This window comes from Pectinophora gossypiella, chromosome 29 (assembly GCF_024362695.1).
Source record: "Pectinophora gossypiella chromosome 29, ilPecGoss1.1, whole genome shotgun sequence".
NCBI classification, from domain to species: Eukaryota; Metazoa; Arthropoda; class Insecta; order Lepidoptera; family Gelechiidae; genus Pectinophora; species Pectinophora gossypiella.
This window is the reverse complement of record NC_065432.1, coordinates 1,212,608-1,236,084: the sequence shown is the minus strand read 5'-3', so window position 1 is coordinate 1,236,084 and position 23,477 is coordinate 1,212,608. Positions and strand designations below refer to the sequence as shown.

Sequence of the window (23,477 nt, the reverse complement as noted above, 5' to 3'; positions counted from 1 at the left end):
ATAGCAATTGTTATGAAAATAGAGAGAGTAAAAAATTATGATTGTTACATTTGTGCCGTAGTAACTGGCGCTGTTGCTACAGAAATTAAACGCGACGTGTGACTGTTACAGAAACGTTTAGAAATTAGAAGTTAATTATTCCAAATTCTTCTTCCTTCATTTTGATCTTCTTTTTCTTATAAAATACAAAACAGTTGCAAAACAGTCATCAATCCAGCAGAAAATAAAATTATGTTATCTTATTATGGATTATAAAACGTAGAAACTTACATAGAAAGAAACACTTGGTCCTTGAAAGAAACAGTGAGGAAGTAAAAATAAAAACAGCTGTTTTCTTCTATACATTTTTAAACGAAAACCGATGCGTCATTCGACTTTGACAGTTTAGGCGGATCAATACATATTTTCGCTGGGTTTTCCTTCGAATTACACTTATTTATTGGAAAAAAGGGGCGGCAAATCTTCGTGTTCAGGTCTCCTTTACATATATAATGTAAGTATTTTCAAACTATACCAATAAAAACCAGCCTTTTGTTCCTTTTCTGTTAATTCTCGTAGAAAGTTATAAAACATCTTTCTCTTTTAATATCATTTAAATTTAATGTATTTCCTAGATTGATTAGGCTTCCTATTAACTAATTTAAATTTAATACTTCATTTCAGTTACTTTTCTATCACATATTGTGCTAAAATTCTTATCTTGTTGACCGAGTTTGGAATTTATCAGTTGTTTAAATATTAGATTTACTACCATTCATAGTGTATTTCGATAAGTTTTCTTTAATTAGTATTATATCCCTAAAATACCACATGGCGTAATTGTTTAAATGCCAGAAATATATTTACTGTTCTCTTAAAACACCTATATTATAACAAACCTGAATAATCAAACATCCAAGGCTGTTAAGATCTTATAATATTTTTTACTAGCTACCATGGTACAAGACTTCACTCGCGTGAAACCCTACTATCTTCTTCTTTGCGAGTCGATGGCGATTGATACTAAATTTTTGCTGACCAATAATAACCCTACCCTACCCCTACTATTAAAACTATAGAAGATATATACAAACTTTGCCACCCCTTTTTACTCCCTTAGGGGTTGTATTTTGCAATACTCACTTGTAGGGTCTAAGATTTTCTGATGAGTGAGTCAGTCAGTTAATGGTCTTTTTCTCCGACACTGTACCGAATACTGAGGGGGATGATTCAGGTCACAATTTTGAGTCAATATCAAGTGGAATTTTCCATCGGAAAAAGGCCTTTTTAAATTATTTTCAGTTCCATTTTTGCGACCGAAAATTCCACTTGATATCAACTCAGAGTCATGGTCTCAATCATCACTCAAAGTTTTCATTATGGTGTCACTAGCACCCTATATAAAATTTCTTTCCATAGACAGCGAGATGGCGGACCCGTGGATGATCCAGCCGCACGAGCACGCCAAGTTTGCTGAGCACTTCCGTAACCTTGGCCCTGTCAACGGACACCTCACTGGGGAGCAGGCCAAGAGGTTCATGCTACAGGTATGTTGTAAAAAAGTACATACATGCATATTTCCCATTGGGATACGGAGAGACAACAGAACTGGGTAATTAAAACACATAATACCAGGTTCTTACCGCGTTATCAGGGATATGAGACTTTCTATGGGAGTCTATTAAGTGTTATGTTGTGTTAATCACTTTGTGATCCGTAATTTAATAAGGACATTACAAGCTGATCTCCTGATTGTCCGAAAGTAAGACGATCCGTGTTGAAGGTACGTTAAGCCGTTGGTCCCGGTTACTATTTACTGATGTAAGTGAGAAATAGTTACATGAGCCATGGCAAGGGCCTTTGGCTGCTCAATCATAACCCTGACACCTCTCGTGTGGGTTGTGAGGTGGAATACCAACCTCATCAACTCACATGAGAGGTAGAGAAGGAATAAATAAATAAACAATAAAATCAAATTAAAATCAAATCAAATATACTTTATTGCACACAACATACAAAACAAATGAATAAATGAATATCAAATAAAATAATAAATGTTCTTTTCAGTCTCAACTGCCCCCTCCTGTCCTGGGCCAGATCTGGACGCTGGCGGACTGCAACGCCGATGGGAAACTGGACCTTAAGGAGTTCTCCATCGCCTGTAAGGTAAGATTATTAGGCATAAAATAAAATAAAAACACAAGTTTAAAAACAAGTTCATGTGCAGTAGCGTGGTGGAGTATGCTCCATTCCCCGTCCGGTTGATTGAGAGGAGGCCTGTGCCGCGTGTGTATGTGTGCGTGCGTGCGTGCGTGCGTGCGTGTGTGCGTGCGTGCGTGCGTGCATGTGTGCGTGCGTGCGTGCGTGCGTGCATGTGTGCGTGCGTGCGTGCGTGCGTGCATGTGTGCGTGCGTGCGTGCGTGCGTGCGTGCGTGCGTGCGTGCGTGCATGTGTGCGTGCGTGCGTGCGTGCGTGCGTGCATGTGTGCGTGCGTGCGTGCGTGCGTGCATGTGTGCGTGCGTGCGTGCGTGCGTGCGTGCGTGCGTGCGTGCGTGCGTGCGTGCGTGCGTGCGTGCGTGCGTGTGTGTGTGCGTGCGTGCGTGCTTGTGTGAGTGTAGGTTGTTTATTTATGTATTAAGTTTTAAAGTACTTTTAATTTACACCATAAACAAAACTGGTATTTTTATGTTGTCGTCTTTCGAGTGTTATAACAATTATAATTATAATACTAGTTTAAGCTTTATGTTACTAACATAATATGGACTAGTTACCGAAATAAATATTTTTAATTTGAATGTTTTTTTTTGCTTTTTTCAGATCATTAATCTGAAACTCCATGGAATGGAGATCCCTAAAGTCTTGCCGCCTGCTCTACTGGGATCTTTGAGTCCACTGGGTAAATAATTTTACCTTTATAGAATGAATGAAACACAGCAAGCCTTTATCCCTGTAGAGGTCCCGCCCGATCTCAACAGGCTTGAATCACCTGATTGTCTGAAAAAGTAACATGATTCCGTACTTCCGAGGGCATGTTAAGCCGTTGATTCCGGCTATTAGTCGTAAAAATACCTCCACCAACCCGCAGTGGAGCAGCGTGGTGGAGTATGCTTCGTACCCCCTCCGGTTGATTGAGGGGAGGCCTGTGCCCAGCAGTGGGACGTATATAGGCTGGTTATGTTATGTTAAAAACCTTTCGCGTTTTTCGATTTACATCGCGGAAAGCAAAATTTATTTTTTTAATTAAACTTATAATCAAAATACAAAAACCGACGAGGAAATACGATAAAGATGATATAGTGACTAAGATTGAGAAGGGAATGTTAGGTTGGTTTGGACACGTAGAGCGGATGAAGGATAATAGAATTGCAAAAGCGGTGTATAAAGCGAAAGTTGATGGTAGGGCTGGCAGAGGAAGACCTAGACGGACTTACATTGACCAAATTGGAGATGTCCTTAGAAAAGGTTTAATACGATCTACTCTGAACCGGCGTGCGTGTATGAAGTTATTGATGAATGTGGAGGAAGCAAGAGAAGTGATCGAAGCAAATGGAATTCTATAGTCTCTGCTTACCCCGGTGGGAAATAGGCGTGAGTTTATGTATGTATGTATAATCAAAATTTATAAGCACATACCCAAAGTAGTTTTTTTCTGTCCACAGGCCCACCAAAACAGCAATTCGCTCCACCAGCAAAGCCTCCAATCCCACCTATGCCATCAATGCCACAACAACCACTGATATCTGGTTTACCAACCAGTCAACCAACTCAGAACCTTCTGGGCGACTTCAACCAACCCTCCGTCAACCCTCCAGCTCAACCTTTGATCCCGCCTGCAAAACCGGTCCCAAGTTCGGTTCCTGATTTGATTTCTGGGGTGAAACCTTTGACGCAACCGATAACAACCCAGCCATTAATGGGTGGTGCTCCTTTGGTTGGCGCGCAACCTTTGGTTGGTGGTCCGCCTTTAGCAGCCCAACCAGCTATTCCTCCACAACCCTTGATTCCTGGAGTGCAACCATTGATACCTCCTTCGCAACCATTGATTCCCCCTGCTCAACCAATGATCCCTCCTCAACCACTCGTCCCAGGTTCTCAACCAATCCTTGCACCATCTCAACCGTTAATCCCTGGCGCTCAACCTATCATCCCACCATCAACCCAACCTTTGGCTACAGCGCCTTTATCGCAACCTATCATACCTGGTTCAGGTATTCAACCACTGATACCTCCAGCAACCACCACGCCGCTAAATCAGTCCCTGATCGGTGGTCCACTCTCGCAACCTTTAGGTTCGCAACCTTTGATCCCACCTGCGCAACCTCTGATACCACCTTCGCAACCACTGATCCCTGCATCGCAACCAGCGACTCAGTCAATGCCCAGTGGTACAACAGTCGCGTCGTTGCTGAGTAGTCCTCCACAGGCTATCGCGACGGTAGCAGGTGCGATTCCCAGTCAGCCAATCACATCGACACCTATTACTGCTGTGAAGAATGAGATCTTGTCTAAGCCTGGTAAGTACGTTATAATTACATATAATATATTTTTTCTTAATAAGCTACACCATAGCATAGAATAAGGAATAACACTACGTATAGAACGGCAACTCTCCGCTCCCCACCAGCGGCTGAGCTAGGTTTACCTCACCCCCTCGGTCTTATTTTAGTCTTCAATCGTATGGCGTCAGACATCACACTAAAAAAAAATATGCCTAACCGGTAGTGCCTAATTAAAATAGGACAAACAACATTATGCGAAAAAAAGGGTCCCGTTTGACGTGACTTTGTGTTTGTCTGTGCCATCGTAGCTCCCAAACGGATGATCCGATTTTAATGCGGCTTTTTTTGTTTGAAAGGTATATCAGTCGAGAGTGTTCTTAGCTATGTTTGGTGGAAATCGGTTCAGGTCTTCAAGGTCATCAGGTCGTTTGTTAAGTGTGATAGGAATGTTACACGCTCAGTTTGCTTGTAAGCATATGTGGGATAAGTTATTTTTTGCTTTTTATAGGGTTTAGTATTTTTAACCTTTTGTCATAATAATTGAGTACTTTTTTTTTGGTCGGGGGTTCTTTTTAATTTTTAATTTAATTTTATATTATTTGCAGGATCGTTGGCGACCAGCCCGACAGAAGTGCCCATGGGTATGGTGAGCCCACCGCCCAGCGTCGAGTGGGCGGTGCCTCAGGCGCAAAAACTCAAGTGAGTAACACCCATGTTTTAAGACAGTGGTTCCTAACCTTTTTAATGTCACTACCCCTGTGAACAAGTATAGGAATTGAGTTTACCTCTGACATGACATAAACAGCCTATATACGTCCCACTGCTGGGCACAGGCCTCCCCTCAATCAACCGGAGGGGGTATGGAGCATACTCCACCACGCTGCTCCAATGCGGGCTGGTGGAGGTATTTTTACGGCTAATAGCCGGGATCAACAGCTTAACGTGCCCTGCGAAGCACGGAATCATCTTACTTTTTCAGACAATCAGGTGATTCAAGCCTGAAAGTCAAGTCCGTGTATATGTGTGTGTGAGAGAGTCTGCCACGCTCTTGTCGGTGTAGCATTCTCCATTCTTGTCTATCAAAGGCCAATTCTTCCACTTATAAGACGCGACGTTCGCCTTCTCTTTAATCTGTTCCATGTAAGCTCTTCTTGATCTTCCCTTTCCTTCTAGCTTTCTCTCTATGATGTTTTCAATAAATTCGTCGTGTCTTATTAAGTGTCCAATCATCTTGCCTCGTCTGTCCTCAATAACTCTCTGAATGATGACCTGAATCATCCCCCTCAGTATTTGATACGGTGTCACTGTGGCGAACCCAACTAGTTGGCCACCTAGTTCCGCCCACATGCAACAGATGGCGCCACATTCAATAATGAAGTCTTGAAGCAGTCGTGAAACGCGATATCGAAGTTTACACAGCAAGACGCATATATGCAACTTCCAACATAACACCGTTGGATCGTCGATCCCTAGTCACACTACCAACTTGTGGCTAGCGGGGTACTATGCTCAGTTCGGTACCACGAAAAGCATCCTTTGGCGGCAGCACATCTTCACAGCCAAAGTCACTAACACCACGTAAACTATACTCCTCTGGGGTAGTCAGGAGACAGTCGTGACGCTGTCTTATGTTCCAGGTACACCCAACTCTTCAACGCGACGGACCGCGCCAAGACAGGATCCGTCTCCGGGGCTCAAGCCAGGTCCATAATGCTGCAGTCCAGGCTGCCTCAGCAAGCCTTGGCGCAGATCTGGGCATTGGCTGACCTGGACTCAGATGGGAAACTCGGTGAGTTAACCAAGCGCCATGTTGAGCCAGAGATTATCACCATCTTCTTCTGTCATTTACCATCACCTGGCGTCGGCTCTTGTCGGTATTATCTATTCTGGGCGATTTTGAGCGGTTTCAGCATTGATACCCGCTTGCTTTAGGGGGGTTAAAATGACCACATCGAAGCAATTCATCTAAGAAATTTTATATGCGCAAATGTTAAATTGCTTACTTTCATATATTGCTTTTATGCTGTTCTGGGAGCAAATAAAAAACATAGAACACGTTCAGCTGCTTGTCTTCCCGGGGATGTCGTAAAAACCGACATAGGGATTGCGTCCTCTAACATGATGGACTAATGTTATGGGCGATAGGCTGATCCCTTATCACCATAAGGTTCATCATATCCATCTTAGGACTTCGTATCAACAGTGGCTGCAAGTTGTCTTTGATTACTTGTGGCTCTGCCCACCCCATTTGGGATTACGGGCGTGAGTTTATGTATGTATGTATGTACTTTCATATAATCGGGTCTTCTTCTTATCGTGTGGGTTGTGAGGTAGAATACCAACCTCATCAACTCTGATGTCAGGGTTATTACTGAGCCGCTAAAGGCCCCTGACATGACTCATGTAACGACTACTTACTTACATCAGTAAGTAGTAACCGGGACCAACGGCTTAACGTACCGAAGCACTGATCATCTTACTTTCGGACAATCAGGTTATCAGCCTGTAATGTCCTAACCAAACTAGGGATCTCAAAGAGATCTTTGTGGTATGTCCCCACCGAGATTCGAACCCGGGGCCTCCGGATCGTGAGCACAACGCCCAAACCACTGGACCACGGAGGTTGCCAGATAATCGGGGGATCAGCCTGCAGTTTCCTAACCAAACTACGATGAGAAATTGCTAAATACAATAAGTCTGTCTTGTTCAGGATGCGAAGAGTTCGTGCTGGCGATGTACCTATGTGAGAAGGCGACCCAAGGGGAGGCGGTGCCAGCTAAGCTGCCTCTGGAGCTGATCCCACCTTCGTTCAGGTGAGAATCCTACCTGTCAACGTTTCTTAGCTAAGTTACCTCTATTTTTTCTGTGACATTTTTAGGCGGCGTTTTTTAACAGTGCATATACCTATAAATACCACCTCACCTGTGGTAGCTTTGTAATTGGCATTTGTTTACACATATAAATATCTACTTTGTAAAAGAGGCTGTAAGCTACATACATACATACATACATAAACTCACGCCCGTAATCCCAAATGGGGTGGGCAGAGCCACAAGTAATCAAAGACAACTTGCAGCCACTGTTGATACGAAGTCCTAAGATGGATATGATGAACCTTATGGTGATAAGGGATCAGCCTATCGCCCATAACATTAGTCCATCATGTTAGAGGACGCAATCCCTCTGTCGGTTTTTACGACATGCCCGGGAAGACAAGCAGCTGAACGTGTTCTATGTTTTTTATTTGCTCCCAGAACAGCATAGAAGCAAGCTGCTCGGGCAGCTAGCTGTAAGCTACCCGAATAAAATAAAATAAAATAAATAAAATACAAGGCGCTAGTGACATCGTAACAAAAACGTTGAGGGATGATTCAGACCATGATTCTGAGTTGATATCCAGTGGAATTTTCCGTCGCAAAAGAACCGGAAATAATCAAAAATGAACAAACATTTTCATGAAATTTCCGACAGGAAATTCCACTTGATATCAACTCAGAATTATGGTCCGAATCATCCCCTCAGTATTCGTTACAGTGTCACTAACACCCTATCTACTTGTATGGCTACTGTACGTACTTGAGCAGGGTGTAAGTGACATCGTAACGAATACTGAGGGGGATGATTCAGACCATGATTCTGAATTGATATCAAGTGGAGTTTTCCGTTGCAAAAAAGTGTAGAATTGAATGCATTTATTTTTACTGTAACCATTGCCAATAAACTATTTATTTATTTTATTGTATTATATATAACATAGTACAACAGCCTCCGTGGTCTAGTGGTTAGAGCGTTAGGCTCACGATCTGAAGGTCCGGGTTCGATTCCGAAATCACTTTGTGAGACTGTCCTTTGTTTGGTAAGCACCTAATTGTCCGAAAAAGTAAGATTATTCCCTGCTTCGGAGGGCACGTTAAGCCGTTGGTCCCGGCTATTAGCCGTAAAAACACCTCCACCAACCCGCAGTGAAGCAGCGTGGTCCATACCCCCTCCGGTTGATTGAGGGGAGGCCTGTGTCCAGCAGTGGGACGTATTTAGGCTGTTTATGCATATAACATAGTACAAACTGATGTATTTAAATTACGTATAATATTTTACATCTCATGCCTACATCCAGAGCGCCAAGGTAAGAAAAACATTTGGTATCAAACCATAATTTGTAATTATTTTTCATCTTTGATAACCGTGTTAGGAGGAACGTATCATTCAAATTCAAAAATATTTTTTTTTATTGGTTTTAGGCGGATGAGACGTTCGTTATGTAAAAAATGACGAATCAAAGTGTAACTATGTTACCTATACAAAAACACACCGAAACACCGAATCACTTAATTTTCAGAAAGAGTATGATTCCTTGTTAAGTCGTTGGTCCGTAAAAACACCTCCGCCAACCCGCAGTGGAGCAGCGTGGTGGAGTATGCTCCTTACCCTCTCCGGTTGATTGAGGAGAGGCCTGTGCCCAGCAGTGGGACATTTATATGAATTTGAATTTGTCGATATTGCGCACTTACTTTTATATGCGCAAATGTTTAATTGCAATATTGTTTTTTTACGCTCTAAAATTGTTTCATACACGCACGCCAGTTCAGAGTAGATCCTTGCTTCGTTACACCATTTTTGTTTCTTTTATTAAGGATAATATTTTTTTTTTTTAATTCATCAGGCGAGAGTCGGTAACGTCGACTGGTAGTAACAAGTCTTACGAGGAGCGTCGTCGCGAGAACATGGCGCGCGGACAAGCTGAGTTGGAGAGGCGACGGTCGCAGTTAGCCGACGCGCAGATGAAGGAGAAGGTATGTGATGATGTAGGAAGAGAGACAGCCACACACTCACTCCCTTACTCACACCCTGACTCACATACTCACTTACACACACCGTCACTCACACACTCACTCGCACTCTCACTCATACACTCACTCACACACTCACTCGCACACTCACACCTTGACTCACATACTCACTTACACACACCGTGACTCACACACTCAGTCACACACCGTCATTCACACACTCACACACCGTCACTCACACACTCACTCATACACTCACTCACACACACCGTCATTCATACACTCATGCACTCACTCACACACACCGTCACTCACCTGTGCACTCATTAATTTATTCATATTCTCACTCACATACTCAAGTCAAGCACACACACACACACACACACAAACTTTCACTATTACCTGTACTGGACATATTCTAATTTTTACTACCTCTTTTTTTCCATGTCTTTCTTATGTATAATAGGAAGCAGAGGTAATATTTTATAAACTTGCATATTTTTAATAGTAGAGTTTCACGCGAACGAAGTCGCGGGTGACAGCTAGTAAAATAAAATTATATGCCGTATTTCTTTTTTGCAATTTTAATAATTATTTACAGCCTCCGTGGTCTAGTGGTTAGAACGTTAGGCTCACGATCTGGAGGTCCGGGTTCGATTCCCGATGGGGACATTGTCGAAATCACTTTGTGAGACTGTCCTTTGTTTGGTAAGGACTTTTCAGGCTTGAATCACCTGATTGTCTGAAAAAGTAAGATGATTCCGTGCTTCGGAGGGCATGTTAAGCCGGTGGTCCCGGCTATTAGCCGTAAAAACACCTCCACCAACCCGCAGTGGAGCAGCGTGGTGGAGTAAGCTCCATACCCCCTCCGGTTGATTGAGGGGAGGCCTGTGCCCAGCAGTGGGACGTATGTAGGCTGTTTATGTATGTTATGTAATAATTATTTCTGTAGGAAAGTGAGAATACTATGGAAGGATAATGAATTGGAATTTGATTGTTTATGGTATGAAAGGAGGATGGTTAATGAATGGGACGTATGGCAGTTTTAAAAAGTAAGAGAGGGGAGTCTGGTGCGATGTCGGTGGGGTTAGAGGATTTTGTTTAAATATAAGGTGTAAAGATATTTAAAATATCCCGTGTTATTTCTACATCCCACATTTCTAATTAGCTACTTAATTAATTAATAAATTCATCAATAAATTAATTTAACTTGATAAGTTAAGAGTCGTGGTAACCCACGAACGCTTGAATCTGACTGTAAGGTCGCAGGTTGGAATCCAACACAGGTCTAAACCAATGATTGTCGAATTTGTTTTCGAATTTATGTTTGGATCATAAATGATTATCACGTGCTCAGCGGTGAAGGAAAACATCGTGAGGAAACCCACATACACGAGAAATGCGTTTCGGTGGTAAGTGACCTAACCTGTATTGGGATGGTTTCCCTTCGCGGGTTGGAAGGTCAGACAGACAGTCGCTTCTGTAAAAAACCGGACCTGTAAAATGTTCAGGTTAGGTAAGCGGACCCTGTGGAAAACGGGATAACTCTAGGGATATGATGATGATTTAACTTGATAACAACTTAGTACAGGGTGTAGTGATGCCGTACTGAATACTAAGGGGAATAGATAATATTTTAAATTTGTCAGAAAATAAATTTAAAGCTCATGTGAAGCTTACTTTATGTAAAAAAGCTTATTATAAGATTAATGATTACCTAAATGATAAAAATGTCTGGTATTGAATGTGTTCCTCTAGTTATTAAATAACTTGTAATGTTTAATACATTGATTTAAAAGATGTGTTGCTGTTGCAGTTTCTTGTCATTTCTTCTCCTCAGCCATAACACCTTGCGAAATGACGTAAATTCAAAAATGTTACATTGACCTTCAACAAGTTTATCCATGATAATTACGTTGAATAAATGATTCTGATTTCTGAGTGATTCTGTTTTTTTTTTTTACAGGCGGAAAGAGAAAGAAAAGAAAGGGAAGAAGCGGAAAAGAGAGAGAAACTCCGCCTGGAGGCGCAGAAGAGGGAACAAGAGGAGTTGGCCAGGAAACAGAAGGAGGAACAAGTGGGTATTTTTTTATCTTCTATCTTGTGGGTTGTGAGGTGGATCACCAACCTGAAGCTCAGGGCTGCTTCCTATTCTTGGACATCAGAGTCCTGAAGCAAGAAGTATATAACTGTAGACGAAGTTATATACTTCGTCTTTAAGTGCAGTTTTCACAACAGCCTCCGTGGTGTAGTGGTTAGAGCGTTAGGCTCACGATCTGGAGGTCTGGGATCGACTCCCGATGGGGACATTCTCGAAATCACTATGCGAGACTGTCCTTTGTTTGGTAAGGACTTTCCAGGCTTGAATCACCTGATTGTCCGAAAAAGTAAGATGATTCCGTGCTTCGGAGGGCACGTTAAGCCGTTGGTCCCGGCTGTTAGCCGTAAAAACACCTCCACCAACCCGCAGTGGAGCAGCGTGGTGGAGTATGCTCTATACCTCCTCTAGTTGATAGAGGGGAGGCGTGTGCCCAGCAGTGGGACGTATATAGGCTGTGTATGTTATATTCTCAAATAGACAGTGCCGGTTCGAACCCCGGTACCGTACTTGCACCAATGAGTCATTAATTTACCTTAAGTGCAGTTTTCACTAACACAGTTGGCTCGACCATTATAGACGGCGATACGGCTCACCTATCACGTTGGTCTAACAGAAAGCTCGGTAAGGTGTGGGTACTTAGTTCTTCTTGCGATGGATGTACAGTCATGAGCAATATAATGTACCCACTTTAGGACTCTTCGCACTAACATATTTGACATTTAGTGAGACTTATTTTCATCTCGAGCTCCTCCGTGCTTCGGAAGGCACGTTAAGCCGTTGGTCCCGGCTGCATTAGCAGTCGTTAATAACCATCAATCCGCACTGGGCCCGCGTGATGGTTTAAGGCCCGATCTCCCTATCCATCCATAGGGAAGGCCCGTGCCCCAGCAGTGGGGACGTTAATGGGCTGATGATGATGAGACTTACAGTTCAATTTGTCAAAAAAGCTAATGTGACATGGTACCAAAGTGTATACATAATTAATGCTCGAGACCGTACCTCGGACCCCATTTGGGATATAGTTGTGAGCTTATGAAATGTTATACTATTGATTCGCAGGAGAAACGCGAGGCTGCCAGAAAGGAGATGGAACGTCAGTGCCAGCTGGAGTGGGAGAAGAAAAGGTGAGATTGTAGCCAACTAGTTGACGAGTTAGTTCCACCAATAACCAACAGATGGCGCGCATCGTTCAAATGTATAGCGGACTGTGGCGGCCCCACTAGTTCGCTAGCTAGCTCCACCAATAATCAACAGATGGCGCGCATCGTTTAAATGTGTGGCGGACTGTGGCGGACCCAACTAGTTGACGAGCTAGCTCCACCAATAACCAACAGATGGCGCGCATCGTTCAAATGTATGGCGGACTGTGGCGGCCCCACTAGTTTGCTAGCTAGCTCCACCAATAACCAACAGATGGCGCGCATCGTTCAAATGTATGGCGGACTGTGGCGGACCCAACTAGTTGGCTAGCTAGTTCCGCCCACATGCAACAGATGGCGCCACATTCAATAATGCAGTACTCAAGCGGTCGTGAAACGCGATATCGAAGTTTACACAGCAAGACGCATATATACAACTTCCAACATAACACCGTTGGATCGTCGATCCCTAGTCACACTACCAACTTGTGGCTAGCGGGGTACTATGCTCAGTTCGGTACCACGAAAAGCATCTGTCGCCAAAGGACCTAATTAGTAGCTCAGTTAGTTCCGCCCATATCTAACAAATGGCGCGCACAACATTTAAAGCAGTCCTGAAACGCGCTAATGGAGTTTGCACATCGCGATGCATATATACAACTTCTAAAGTTTGATTGAAAAGATGTTGCAGTTTCTTGTCATTTCTCCTCAGACATAACACCTTGCGAAATGACGAAAGAATGTTAAATTTACCTTCAACAAGTTCATCCATGATAATTACGTTGAATGAATGATTTGATTCATCATGACACCGTTGGTTCGTCGGTCCCTAGTCACACTACCAATTTGTAGCTAGCGGAGTTCTATGCATTGTTCGGTCCTTCGATCCTTTGGCGACAGCACACCCTCGCCGCCGAAGATTTTTTTTATGTGGCGCTTTTCTTCTTCTGGCTTCCGACATTAATTACATTGACTCGGCATGTGACCTAACCTGTATCGGGCTGGTTTTGCCTTCGGGTTGGAAGATCAGACAGGCAGTCGCTTGTGTAAAAAACAGGACCTGTCAAATCTGCGTTCACGGTTGGTTCTCAAACAGTTGTCTCGACCATTATAGACGGCTATACGGCTCACCTATCACGTTGGTCTAACAGAAAGCTCGGTGAGGCGTGGGTACTTCGTTCACCTTGCAATGGATGGCCTCTAATTGGCTCTGACGAGAGGAGCTCGGTGGCGCAACGGTTAACGCGCTCGCTCTGCGATTGTTGAAGTTAAGCAATTTTCGCAAAGGCCGGTCATAGGATGGGTGACCACAAGAAAAAAAGTTTTCATCTCGAGCTCCTCCGTGCTTCGGAAGGCACGTTAAGCCGTTGGTCCCGGCTGCATTAGCAGTCGTTAATAACCACCAATCCGCACTGGGCCCGCGTGGTGGTTTAAGGCCCGATCTCCCTATCCATCCATAGGGAAGGCCCGTGCTCCAGCAGTGGGGACGTTAATGGGCTGGTGATGATGACCTCAATTGAGTCCAATTGCAAATATAGTCGCGATTTTTTTTCATACAGCTTATGTTATGTATGTTTCACATTGCCTTTGTCTTCCACAGGACCAGGGAACTAGAAACCATGAGAACAGAGGAACAAACCAAAGTCCTCAGCTTGAAAGCGAAGAGCCAGAGTGTGTCTGCTGAGCTGAGTACAGTCACCCAGCGAGCCTCCACCCTGGCGAGGGACATCCGGGAGACCAGGACCGCAGTCGCCGCCGCCAAGTGTACCATTGACGGGATGAGGTCAGTCACTCAGTCAGCTATTCAGTCACTCAGCTAGTCAGTCAGTCACTCAGTCAGTTAGTCAGTGACTCAGCTAGTCACTCAGCTAGTCAGATACTCAGTCAGTCACACAGTCAGCTAGTCAGTCACTCAGTCAGCTAGTCAGTCACACAGTCAGCTAGTCAATCACTCAGTCAGCTAGTCATTCACTCAGCTAGTCAGATGCTCAGTCAGTCACTCAGACAGCTAGTCAGTTAGTCAGCTAATCAGTCACGCAGTCAGCTAGTCAGTCAGTCAGCTAGTCAGTTAGTCAGCTAATCAGTCACGCAGTCAGCTAGTCAGTCAGTCAGCTAGTCAGTTAGTCAGCTGATCAATTCATGTTTGGGTCATAAATTATTATCACGTGCTCAGCGGTAAAGGAAACATCGCGAGGGAATCCACAATCCCGAGAAATGACAGGAAATTGACCACTTGATATCAACTCAGAATCATGGTCTGAATCATCCCCCTCAGTATTCGTTACGGTGTTACTAACACCCATATAAAAATATTTTAATATATCAATGGCTGCAGGTCTGATCGCGACACCAGTATGGCTGAAATGCAACAGCTGAAGGCTCGAGTCAAGGAACTGAACGCGAAACAGATATCCTTGAATAAGGAGAAAGCTGAATTAGACGCTAAGGTAAGATTTAGTGTATGTCACAAAAATATGTCTCTCTCTTTATTTAAGAGCTGCGCTCTTGTCGGTGGAGTAATCGCCATTACTCCATAGATAGGGCGAGTAGAACGGTGGTTGCCCCAATCGCCTTCCGTTCCGCAGTACACCGACCAGAATCCGTTTCCTCGGCCTCCAACCAGTATTGATACCGCTGCTGCCCGGCATCAGGGGTGCGATTAGTAGCGGCGCCTATTCGCTACGTCACAAGATCGTCATAGAACCTAAGTAGCATTTTATAAGTTAGCCCGTCCCAGTGAGCTACCCACTACGTTCTGCTAATCATGTCGCTGTTTGGTCGGGGACTGCTTATTTTTATATTCGCAGCTAACCATCATATCTGATGGGGTTCCACTATCCGCCACCTGTAAACCCGTAGATGGCTCAGCCTACTTACTACACAAAATTAGTATTTTACACAAAATTTTTGACACATTTTCGACATTTTGAAAGCATCTTGTTTGACGGCTTCGTCTTCTAGCCAGTCACTCAGTATTATACTCTGCCTGTGGATGTGTCAAACAACGTACTCAAACAACTCAAATTGTCTGGTCCAACGCTGATCTCCAAGATACAGGCCTTAATTATTTATTTCTCTCTCTCTCTCTCTCTCTATTTAAGAGCTGCGCTCTTGTCGGTGGAGTAACCGCCATTCCTCTCTTCTTCCCGCCAAAACCTTCACCTCCCGATACGACACGACCTGCACCTTCTCTTTTATTTGTTTCATAAATGTTATCCTAGGTCTACCCCTTCCTCTCTTCCCTTAAATTTTTCCTTCTATAATGTTTGTTATAAATGAATCGTGTCGTATCAGGTGGCCAATCATATTTCCTCTCCGATTCTCTATAGTCTTCAATTATTTATTTATATGTCGAAATACAGGTGGATAAATGCGACAGCAGGGGAGTTCCTGTGTCACAACTTGTCTCATCTTTATCCATATTGGGCGTTCAGGGGTTCCTTGGCCATCAAACACAAATGTTACTGAAAACAAACAACTCATCCCTTCTTCTTTCTTCCCTTTCCTCCCTCATTCTTCTTGGAATGTTGGAGAGACCAATTTAATGGTAACACTTACGTCATCAATGGGCTAGCAATGGCAGCTTGTCATAGGATCGAGCATACCTGGTCTTCTTAGATCATGGGTACACCTATACGTATAGGTAATCCTATGTACTTTGAATACCTACCCAAATCTATGTTTGAATTAGTGATGTTCCGAATATCCGTATCCGTATCCGCGGATATCCGAGATAAAAGAAAAATCCGTATCCGTAACTTTTCACGCGGATCTTTTACGGATCTTTTTCAGGTGATTAAGTAGAATTATTAAATAAAAAACTAGATTGTTTTACCATAACCAAAACAAAAGTACTACCCGCACAATGCAAGTTAAAACGTGTCCTGCCTAACGTTGCGGCAAGCGAAAACGTCTACTATCGTTTCAAAGTCGCGGGCGCCGACACCAATCGAATAATATCGAATAAGAAAATTAAGATCCGTATCCGTATCCGCGGATCTTTACACTAAATATCCGTATTCAGATCCGTATCCGCGGATATACATTTTTAACGATCCGGCACATCACTAGTTTGAATTGATTTTTGATTTTAAAAAATCTGAATCTAAACCTGTTACAGGCCAAGGCTTCTGAAGGTGCCGGGGAGGATGGTAAACTGAACATGATGGAAGTGACATTAAAACAACTTCGTGATAAGGTAAACATTTATTATAATACATTCTATTTTTTTTATTTTTTTTTTGTTTTTTTTTTTGTTTGCGGCGTAAGTATCAGGGTCTGGGTGCAGGTTATTTTTTCTTGCCTTTTGCTGTAGAAACGTTGGGCCCATGGGGTCCAGAAGCACGACAGTTTTTAAAGACAATTTCGGCTCGCCTTATCGAGGCAACTTCCGACCCTAGAGCAGGCAGTTATTTTGCCCAAAGGGTCAGTTTGGCGGTGCAGAGGGGCAACGTGGCCAGTATTGTGGGGACTTTGCCTCGATGTGGTGAGCTGGAGGACATTTTTTATTTATAGCTTTTTATCCCTTTTTTATGTTTTGATTTTAATAATATGTGTGTTGTTACAATTGTAGTTGGATGGAATGTACTTGTTTATGTATTTTATTTGATTAAAGTATGAAAATTTATTTGTTCAAAAAACACTTTTTATATATTTATTTTCAAAACTCCATATTGTGAGCCTAACGCTCAACATTCGGCACTGTGGTCTAGTGGTCAGAGCACTGGGCTCACGATCTGAAGGTCCGGGTTCGATTCCCGATAGGAACATTGTTGTAATCTCTTTGTGATACTGTACTTTGTTTAGCTAGGACATTCCAGTCTTGAATCACCTGATTGCCCTAAAAAGTAAGATGATTGCGTGCTTTGGAAGGCACGTTAAGTCGTTGGGTCCCGGTCTACTAGCCCAAAACATCTCCACCAACCCACATTGAAGCAGCGTGACGGAGTATGCTCCATACCCCCTCCGGTTTTTTGAGAGGATGCATGTTCCCAGCAGTGAGACGTATATAGACTGTTTATCCTCTTAACGCCGAGATTTCCAGACACAATACTTAAACAATGGGTTTTGGATTTTAAAAGAACATTCGGTCTTACGACTTTATATATGTGGTATGTTTGTGTTACCAGGTGGAGACAGCCAAAGCGCTAGTGGAATCCAAGTCGTCAGATCTGGAGACTAACAAGAGCCAGCTGTCAGAACTGACTGCGAAGGTGTCGGAGCTCAGCGAGAAGTGCCAGCGAGTGTGGCAGTTGTATGAACATGTTAGGACCTTTGCAAGACTTTTCTAATTATTTCAATATTCAATATTCTTTGTTTTAAGTTTACGCGGTTATTATCATAATTAAAACACATAATAACGGGTTCTAAAAAGCTTGAAACGGCCTAATATGGTAAAAAAACGTGAGGACACAGTGAGTGCGGTTTGTCGTAGTGAGTTTGGTGCGAGTTCAGATGGTTCCGAACATTCCGATATCAAAAACATAAACAAGCGGCAAAGAAACAGGTTAGACAGATATGTCTGCCCGTAGAAAATTATAGATCTACCTACTCCACTCCAATCTCATCAGTCATCCCGTGATCATGGCACTTGCAACAGTGTCGAAATATCGGGAGTCTCATATCTCCATTTAAACGCGGTAAGAACCCGTTATTATGTGTTTCAATATTCTTTATTTGCATACTATGATGGTGTACAAGTTTGTAAGTTATATGAGTTTCACATCATAGACCCTTTCGGGCACAACAAAATAGACGTTTAAAAGAGAGAAGGAAGCTTTTCAAATAGCAACATCAGTATCATTAAGGTATTCACTAGTGCTGTAGTAACATTGATTAATTAGAAGTTGTTTTATTTTTTTAATAAAGATTTTGTCACTTTTTTCTTCTTTAAATATGTTAGGCAGTTTATTATAAATTTTGATGGACATTACATATGGAGATCTTCGCGGAAAAACATGGTCGTGGGCAATTTATTTTTTAGGAAATGGCAACGCAGGGTGGGATGACGTCAGCTGGGCTAACCTTGAAATGTTAGCTGTCACTTTTGAGCATACCTGGTCTTCTTATACCACTGTTGATATCATGGTAAAAGGTTTTGCTGGCGTGGTGCATGACGCACTCTTCTGGGTTACTCTCCTTTCGCCCAACCTGTTTTGGTTCGTCCAGGGCATAGGGCGGCTCATGCTGATGATGTAGGGATATTGGTCCTATAGCTGGGTTTAAATCTTAATGCTGTAACATATACAGGGTGTTAGTGACATCGTAACAAAACTTTATGGATGATTCAGACCATGATTCTGAGTTGATATCAAGTGAAAATAATTTTAAAAAATACTAAAATTTTCATGACTTCTCCGATAGCAAATTCCACTTGATATCAACTCAGAATCATGGTCGAATCATCTCCCTCAGTATTCGTTACGATGCTACTAATTACCAACCCATTGTTATTTCTCGTGATGGTCATGAATGCGTGCAAAATATAATTTTCATTACTAACAATAGTTTCATAAGTCACTTTTTACTAACATAATGGCCCCGATTCCTGCAGACATCTCTTAATTTTACTTTAAGTTATACCTGTCATTTTCTTATCCGCCGAAAAGGAAAGGGACGGGTGATTGACAGCTCTTAATTTTAGGAAGAATGAGTAAATAAATGAATAACCCGGGCGAATTTTTAGACGGTTGTTTTAGATTTGTGCTTAAAATTGAGGTGTGTTCCATAAATTTTATGCTTGTCGATTACCCGTCCCTTTCCTTTTCGGCGGATAAGAAAATGACAGATATAACCTAAAATAAAATTAGATGGTGTTTACAGGAATTAGCACCAATATGGATGTAATTTTTTGATCCGAAATAATCATTTTTTTTTTATTTATTATTATTAATATAGTTTAGTTTAAGTGTTAATTGTACATAATTGATTTTATTGTGAGTTCTGTTTATATACCATGGAATCTATGATTCTGATTCTCATTCTGGAATCTTGTGTTATCAACAGAAACGCCAGGAGTACCTCGAGAGGAACAGCACAGCGCCTGCAGAGTCCGCTTGGGGGAAGGAAGGTAAACATTAAAACAACAGAACGTATAACCAATGTTGGAAGGAGTATGACCTTGACATATTTCATAACAGTTTGCCTAAATTCAAGAAACTCATTGCGCAATCATCTAGTCATAACCGTTAGTTTAACTGGTTTAATAGACAAAAAAAATAGTAGTTTTTTTTTTCTTGTACCTATTCTTCTTTTTTTGTTGTTGTAGTGTTGCCTGGCTGTAACTTTTCATACCTTTTGTTATTCCGTTTTTTTTTTTAAACCAATTCTACATACATGTTAATTACACAAAACGAATATATATGTTTACGTCTGTAATTGGTGCAAACACTAGTACTAGCCTTAACCTCGTAACGCCGAAGCATAATTACGATTTCGAAGTAATAAACGACGGTGGTACCTTGAAAAGGACCAAATTTTTGTAGTCGTAAAGGCCGAGCACTTCAAGTACAAATTTTAAAGTGTTAGAGTTATCCGATCGGGTTCAAATTAAGTGGAGACCTATGTAAGGATGAATAGAAGACATTTTTGAAAAAAATACGTTTTTTTTTTAGTTCTTCCAGAAGGACTCCCGGTTTGAGTCACTACTTTTAGTAAAATTTGAAAAATATTATTATTATAAAGGGTTACGTATTTTTTCATTAACATACATACCTATTTGTACGTCATAAATATGTGTATATACTTACATATTTAAATATAAAATAAGTAACGGGTTTTAGTTTAAGTTAAAGGTTAAAGTTTAAAGGGTTAAAGTTTTATTAATTGTTTGATGTGCCTAATAAATAAATAAAAAAAAAACATTTATCATAGACATCAATAATAATATTATATATATATATATATTTCATTTCATATATTTTCATATATTTCATTTTTTTTTTTCATATATTTTTTTTCATTTTTTTATTATTTATATTTCATTTAATATGGATGTAATCAATGTGGATGAGTCCGAAATAAATGATTATTATTATTATTATAGACCTCTCTAGTGTGGGTTGTGAGGTGGATAACCAACCTCATCCACCTGAAGTCAGGACTATTACGGAGCCGCCAAAGGCCTCTGCCATAACATCAAATTCAACAAATCTTTATTGTCTAGGTAACATAGTTGGGTCGTTCTTCTTTTTTATCGACAATGATCTGTCCTTCGTTCTGCTTCTGATAAGTTATGTTTTAGAATTTTGTTTCATGTTTCCATTGTCCAAAAATATAGTTATCTTATTATACTCAAAATACAAGCAAAATACTAATCGGTTCCTCAATTAGTCCTTAAAGAAGCTTGATTGTTTTTCACAAAATTCTGTGACAAAGTGGTAAATTAAAATGCTGTCTCCGATGAAAAGGACCACTCTGTCACAATATTTTTTGGAATGTGTCTACAAAGAAAAGTATGTTACCAAGATAAAGAGAACCTCTAAATGGTCCTCTACAGACACATCTTTATATGATGTTTTAAAATATTTAATGCCGTTATAATTTTAAAGATGTTAAATCCGATAAATTGAGAAAATGTCTTTTTATTGTCGATAAAAAAGAAGAACGACCCAGTTACACTTTAAATCGTCATTTTTACATAACGAACGTCTCATCCGCCTAAAACTAATGCAGCTCACAACCTCTATAGCCGGGGAAAAGAAGCTGCAAGAAAAACCACGGCACACGGCTCTATTCTTAAAAAAAGTGTTATACAATTCAGTAATTCGGTCTGTGAGGTGGATGACCAGCCCCATAAACCCTGGTGTCAGGGTTACTATTGAGCCGCCAAAGGCCCCTGACATGGCTCATGTAACGACTACATACTTACATCAGTAAGTAGTAACCGGGACCAACGGCTTAACGTGCCTTCCCAAGCTCGGGTCGTCTTACTTTCGGACAATCAGGTGATCAGCCTGTAATGTCCTAATCAAACTAGGGATCGCAAGGTGATTTTTGTAATATGTCCCCACCGGGATTTGAACCCGGGACCTCCGGATCGTGAGCCCAACGCTCAAACCATTGGACCAAGGAGGCCGTTCATGATACATATAGGATTATTTGCAAAAAATAGCGATCGGCACATTGTTAATACCAGGAATAAAAATAAACTTGCTTTACAAGTCAGTCGATTACATAAGATTACTAAATCTTTTAAGGGGCAATGTATACGTTTTTACAATAAGATTCCCATTGACATTCAGAATTTGCCTTTCAACTGTTTTAAGACAGTAGTTAAACAAAAACTTTACAAAAAAAGGTTATTATAAAGTTAGTGATTATTTAGAAGATATGAATGCATGGGATTAACTGTCTGAGAACTGATATTAGGCAGCTAAATTACTCAATTGTATACCAATATTTTATGTTTTATGTTTATTTTTTTAAAGAACGTCTAGGGCCCTGTGCCGAGGTTTTTCTTGCAGCTTCTTTTCCCCGGCTATACAGGTTGTTGTTGTTCTACTACAAATTAGTTCTGGCTTTGTTATGACGTTGACAGTTGTCGAAAATGTTTTTGATCGAAATGTATTCCGGTTGCGGTATTTTTATTATTAATTTTTTTTTTGTTTACTATTACTGCGGCATGTGTGGGCGAACGAGATAGCGTATATTGTTTCTGTTCCAGTTTGTACTTTCGCCGGTGAACAGTAATCGTTTTGCACAAACATGTTCGATTCCGTTTCGTTCTACGCATGCGTTGGATTTATTGTTTATTGTTTTTTAAGTTTTTATTAATACTATTGTTACTGGGCTGCCGGCAGGTGATAAATAGTAACTTTAGCTTTTTTTTTTAAATTATTATTATTTTATTTTTTTATTGTATTATATTATAATTATTATTTATTTATTTTTTATATTTATATTACTTATTTTATTTCTTTTTAACACACAAACGTACATAAAATGTCGAATGATTATGTTTGCACTGACGACAACTCTAATGATGAATTTATTTCCGCTGCTGAATCTAGCGAGGACAGCTTTTACAGTACTTCTATGCCGTTAAGAGAGTCTCTTTTTTCCTGTTTTTCCAATCTTCCCAAGAACTTTAACATTGTTCATATCAATGCGCAAAGCGTTCCTTGTCATTACACTGACATGCTGGATGCTTTCGATATTAATAACCTACATGCTATATTAATTTCAGAGACTTTCCTAAAGCCCTGCCTTCCATCTACCCTCTATCCTATTCCTGGGTTCCATCTCATAAGAAATGACCGGATTGGAGCAGCTTGTGGAGGAGTTGCAATTTATCTGAGAAGTAATATTCCTTTTTCTATCATCTCACAGTCTAGTCCAGATTATTCAGGCTCCGCAGAATATCTCTTTCTTGAAATTATTCTATCCCATGTGAAAGTACTTCTCGGGGTATTCTATTCTCCTAACAGAAATGTTAACTATTTTTCCACGTTTGAAAACATCCTTGAGAGCCTAATTCCACTCTTTTCTCATTCGTTAATCCTGGGGGATTTCAACACTTGTTTGCTAAAGAATGATTGTCGTTCCCGTCAGCTCACTTCGATCGTCAAAAGTGCCAACCTCCATATTCTTCCCTCAGGATCGACTCATCATTTCCCAAACTGCGAACCTTCTCTCATAGATATTCAAATTGTTTCTTCTCTCGAACATGTTGCCTGTCATGGGCAACTGTCCGCAGACGCTTTCTCATATCACGATTTGGTGTATCTTTCGTACAAAATTCGTCCTCCTAAATTAAAGCCACGCATATTAATGCAGCGTAACTTTAAAAATATGGATCACGATGGTCTGCGTGCTGATGCGGCGCGTACCCAATGGGACGCTGTACTCAGTGCGGAAAACATTGATCAAAAAGTTGAAATCTTTAACTGTTTGCTGATTCAATTGTACGATAAACATGCTCCGGTACGTGCGATCAAAGTGAGGCATCTTCCTGCTCCTTGGTTGACTGACG

The 23,477-nt window shown here is 41.3% G+C and overlaps 2 protein-coding genes across 4 annotated transcripts in view; one reads left to right on the top strand and one right to left on the bottom strand.

Moving 5' to 3' along the window:
* The first annotated feature begins 388 nt into the window (after positions 1-388).
* Positions 389-23,477, top strand: part of LOC126379366 (intersectin-1-like) — a 44,762-nt gene continuing 21,673 nt past the window's right edge. For 2 of the 3 annotated variants that reach the window (XM_050028084.1, XM_050028082.1), the window contains exons 1-16: positions 389-493; positions 1,399-1,526; positions 2,047-2,145; positions 2,797-2,875; positions 3,639-4,493; positions 5,084-5,177; positions 6,116-6,267; positions 7,189-7,291; positions 9,139-9,268; positions 11,232-11,342; positions 12,426-12,490; positions 14,106-14,288; positions 14,841-14,952; positions 16,626-16,703; positions 17,635-17,769; positions 19,511-19,574. In XM_050028084.1, the coding sequence (XP_049884041.1) occupies positions 1,407-1,526; positions 2,047-2,145; positions 2,797-2,875; positions 3,639-4,493; positions 5,084-5,177; positions 6,116-6,267; positions 7,189-7,291; positions 9,139-9,268; positions 11,232-11,342; positions 12,426-12,490; positions 14,106-14,288; positions 14,841-14,952; positions 16,626-16,703; positions 17,635-17,769; positions 19,511-19,574 (2,380 nt within the window). In that variant the 5' untranslated portion in view covers positions 389-493; positions 1,399-1,406. The remainder of the gene's footprint in view (positions 494-1,398; positions 1,527-2,046; positions 2,146-2,796; positions 2,876-3,638; positions 4,494-5,083; positions 5,178-6,115; positions 6,268-7,188; positions 7,292-9,138; positions 9,269-11,231; positions 11,343-12,425; positions 12,491-14,105; positions 14,289-14,840; positions 14,953-16,625; positions 16,704-17,634; positions 17,770-19,510; positions 19,575-23,477) is intronic. The other variant, XM_050028083.1, reaches the window with a different exon arrangement.
* Positions 19,223-23,477, bottom strand: part of LOC126379483 (zinc finger protein ZFP2-like) — a 122,914-nt gene continuing 118,659 nt past the window's right edge. The window contains exon 13 of the transcript XR_007568349.1: positions 19,223-19,299. The gene's annotated coding sequence lies outside the window, so the exon portion shown is untranslated. The remainder of the gene's footprint in view (positions 19,300-23,477) is intronic.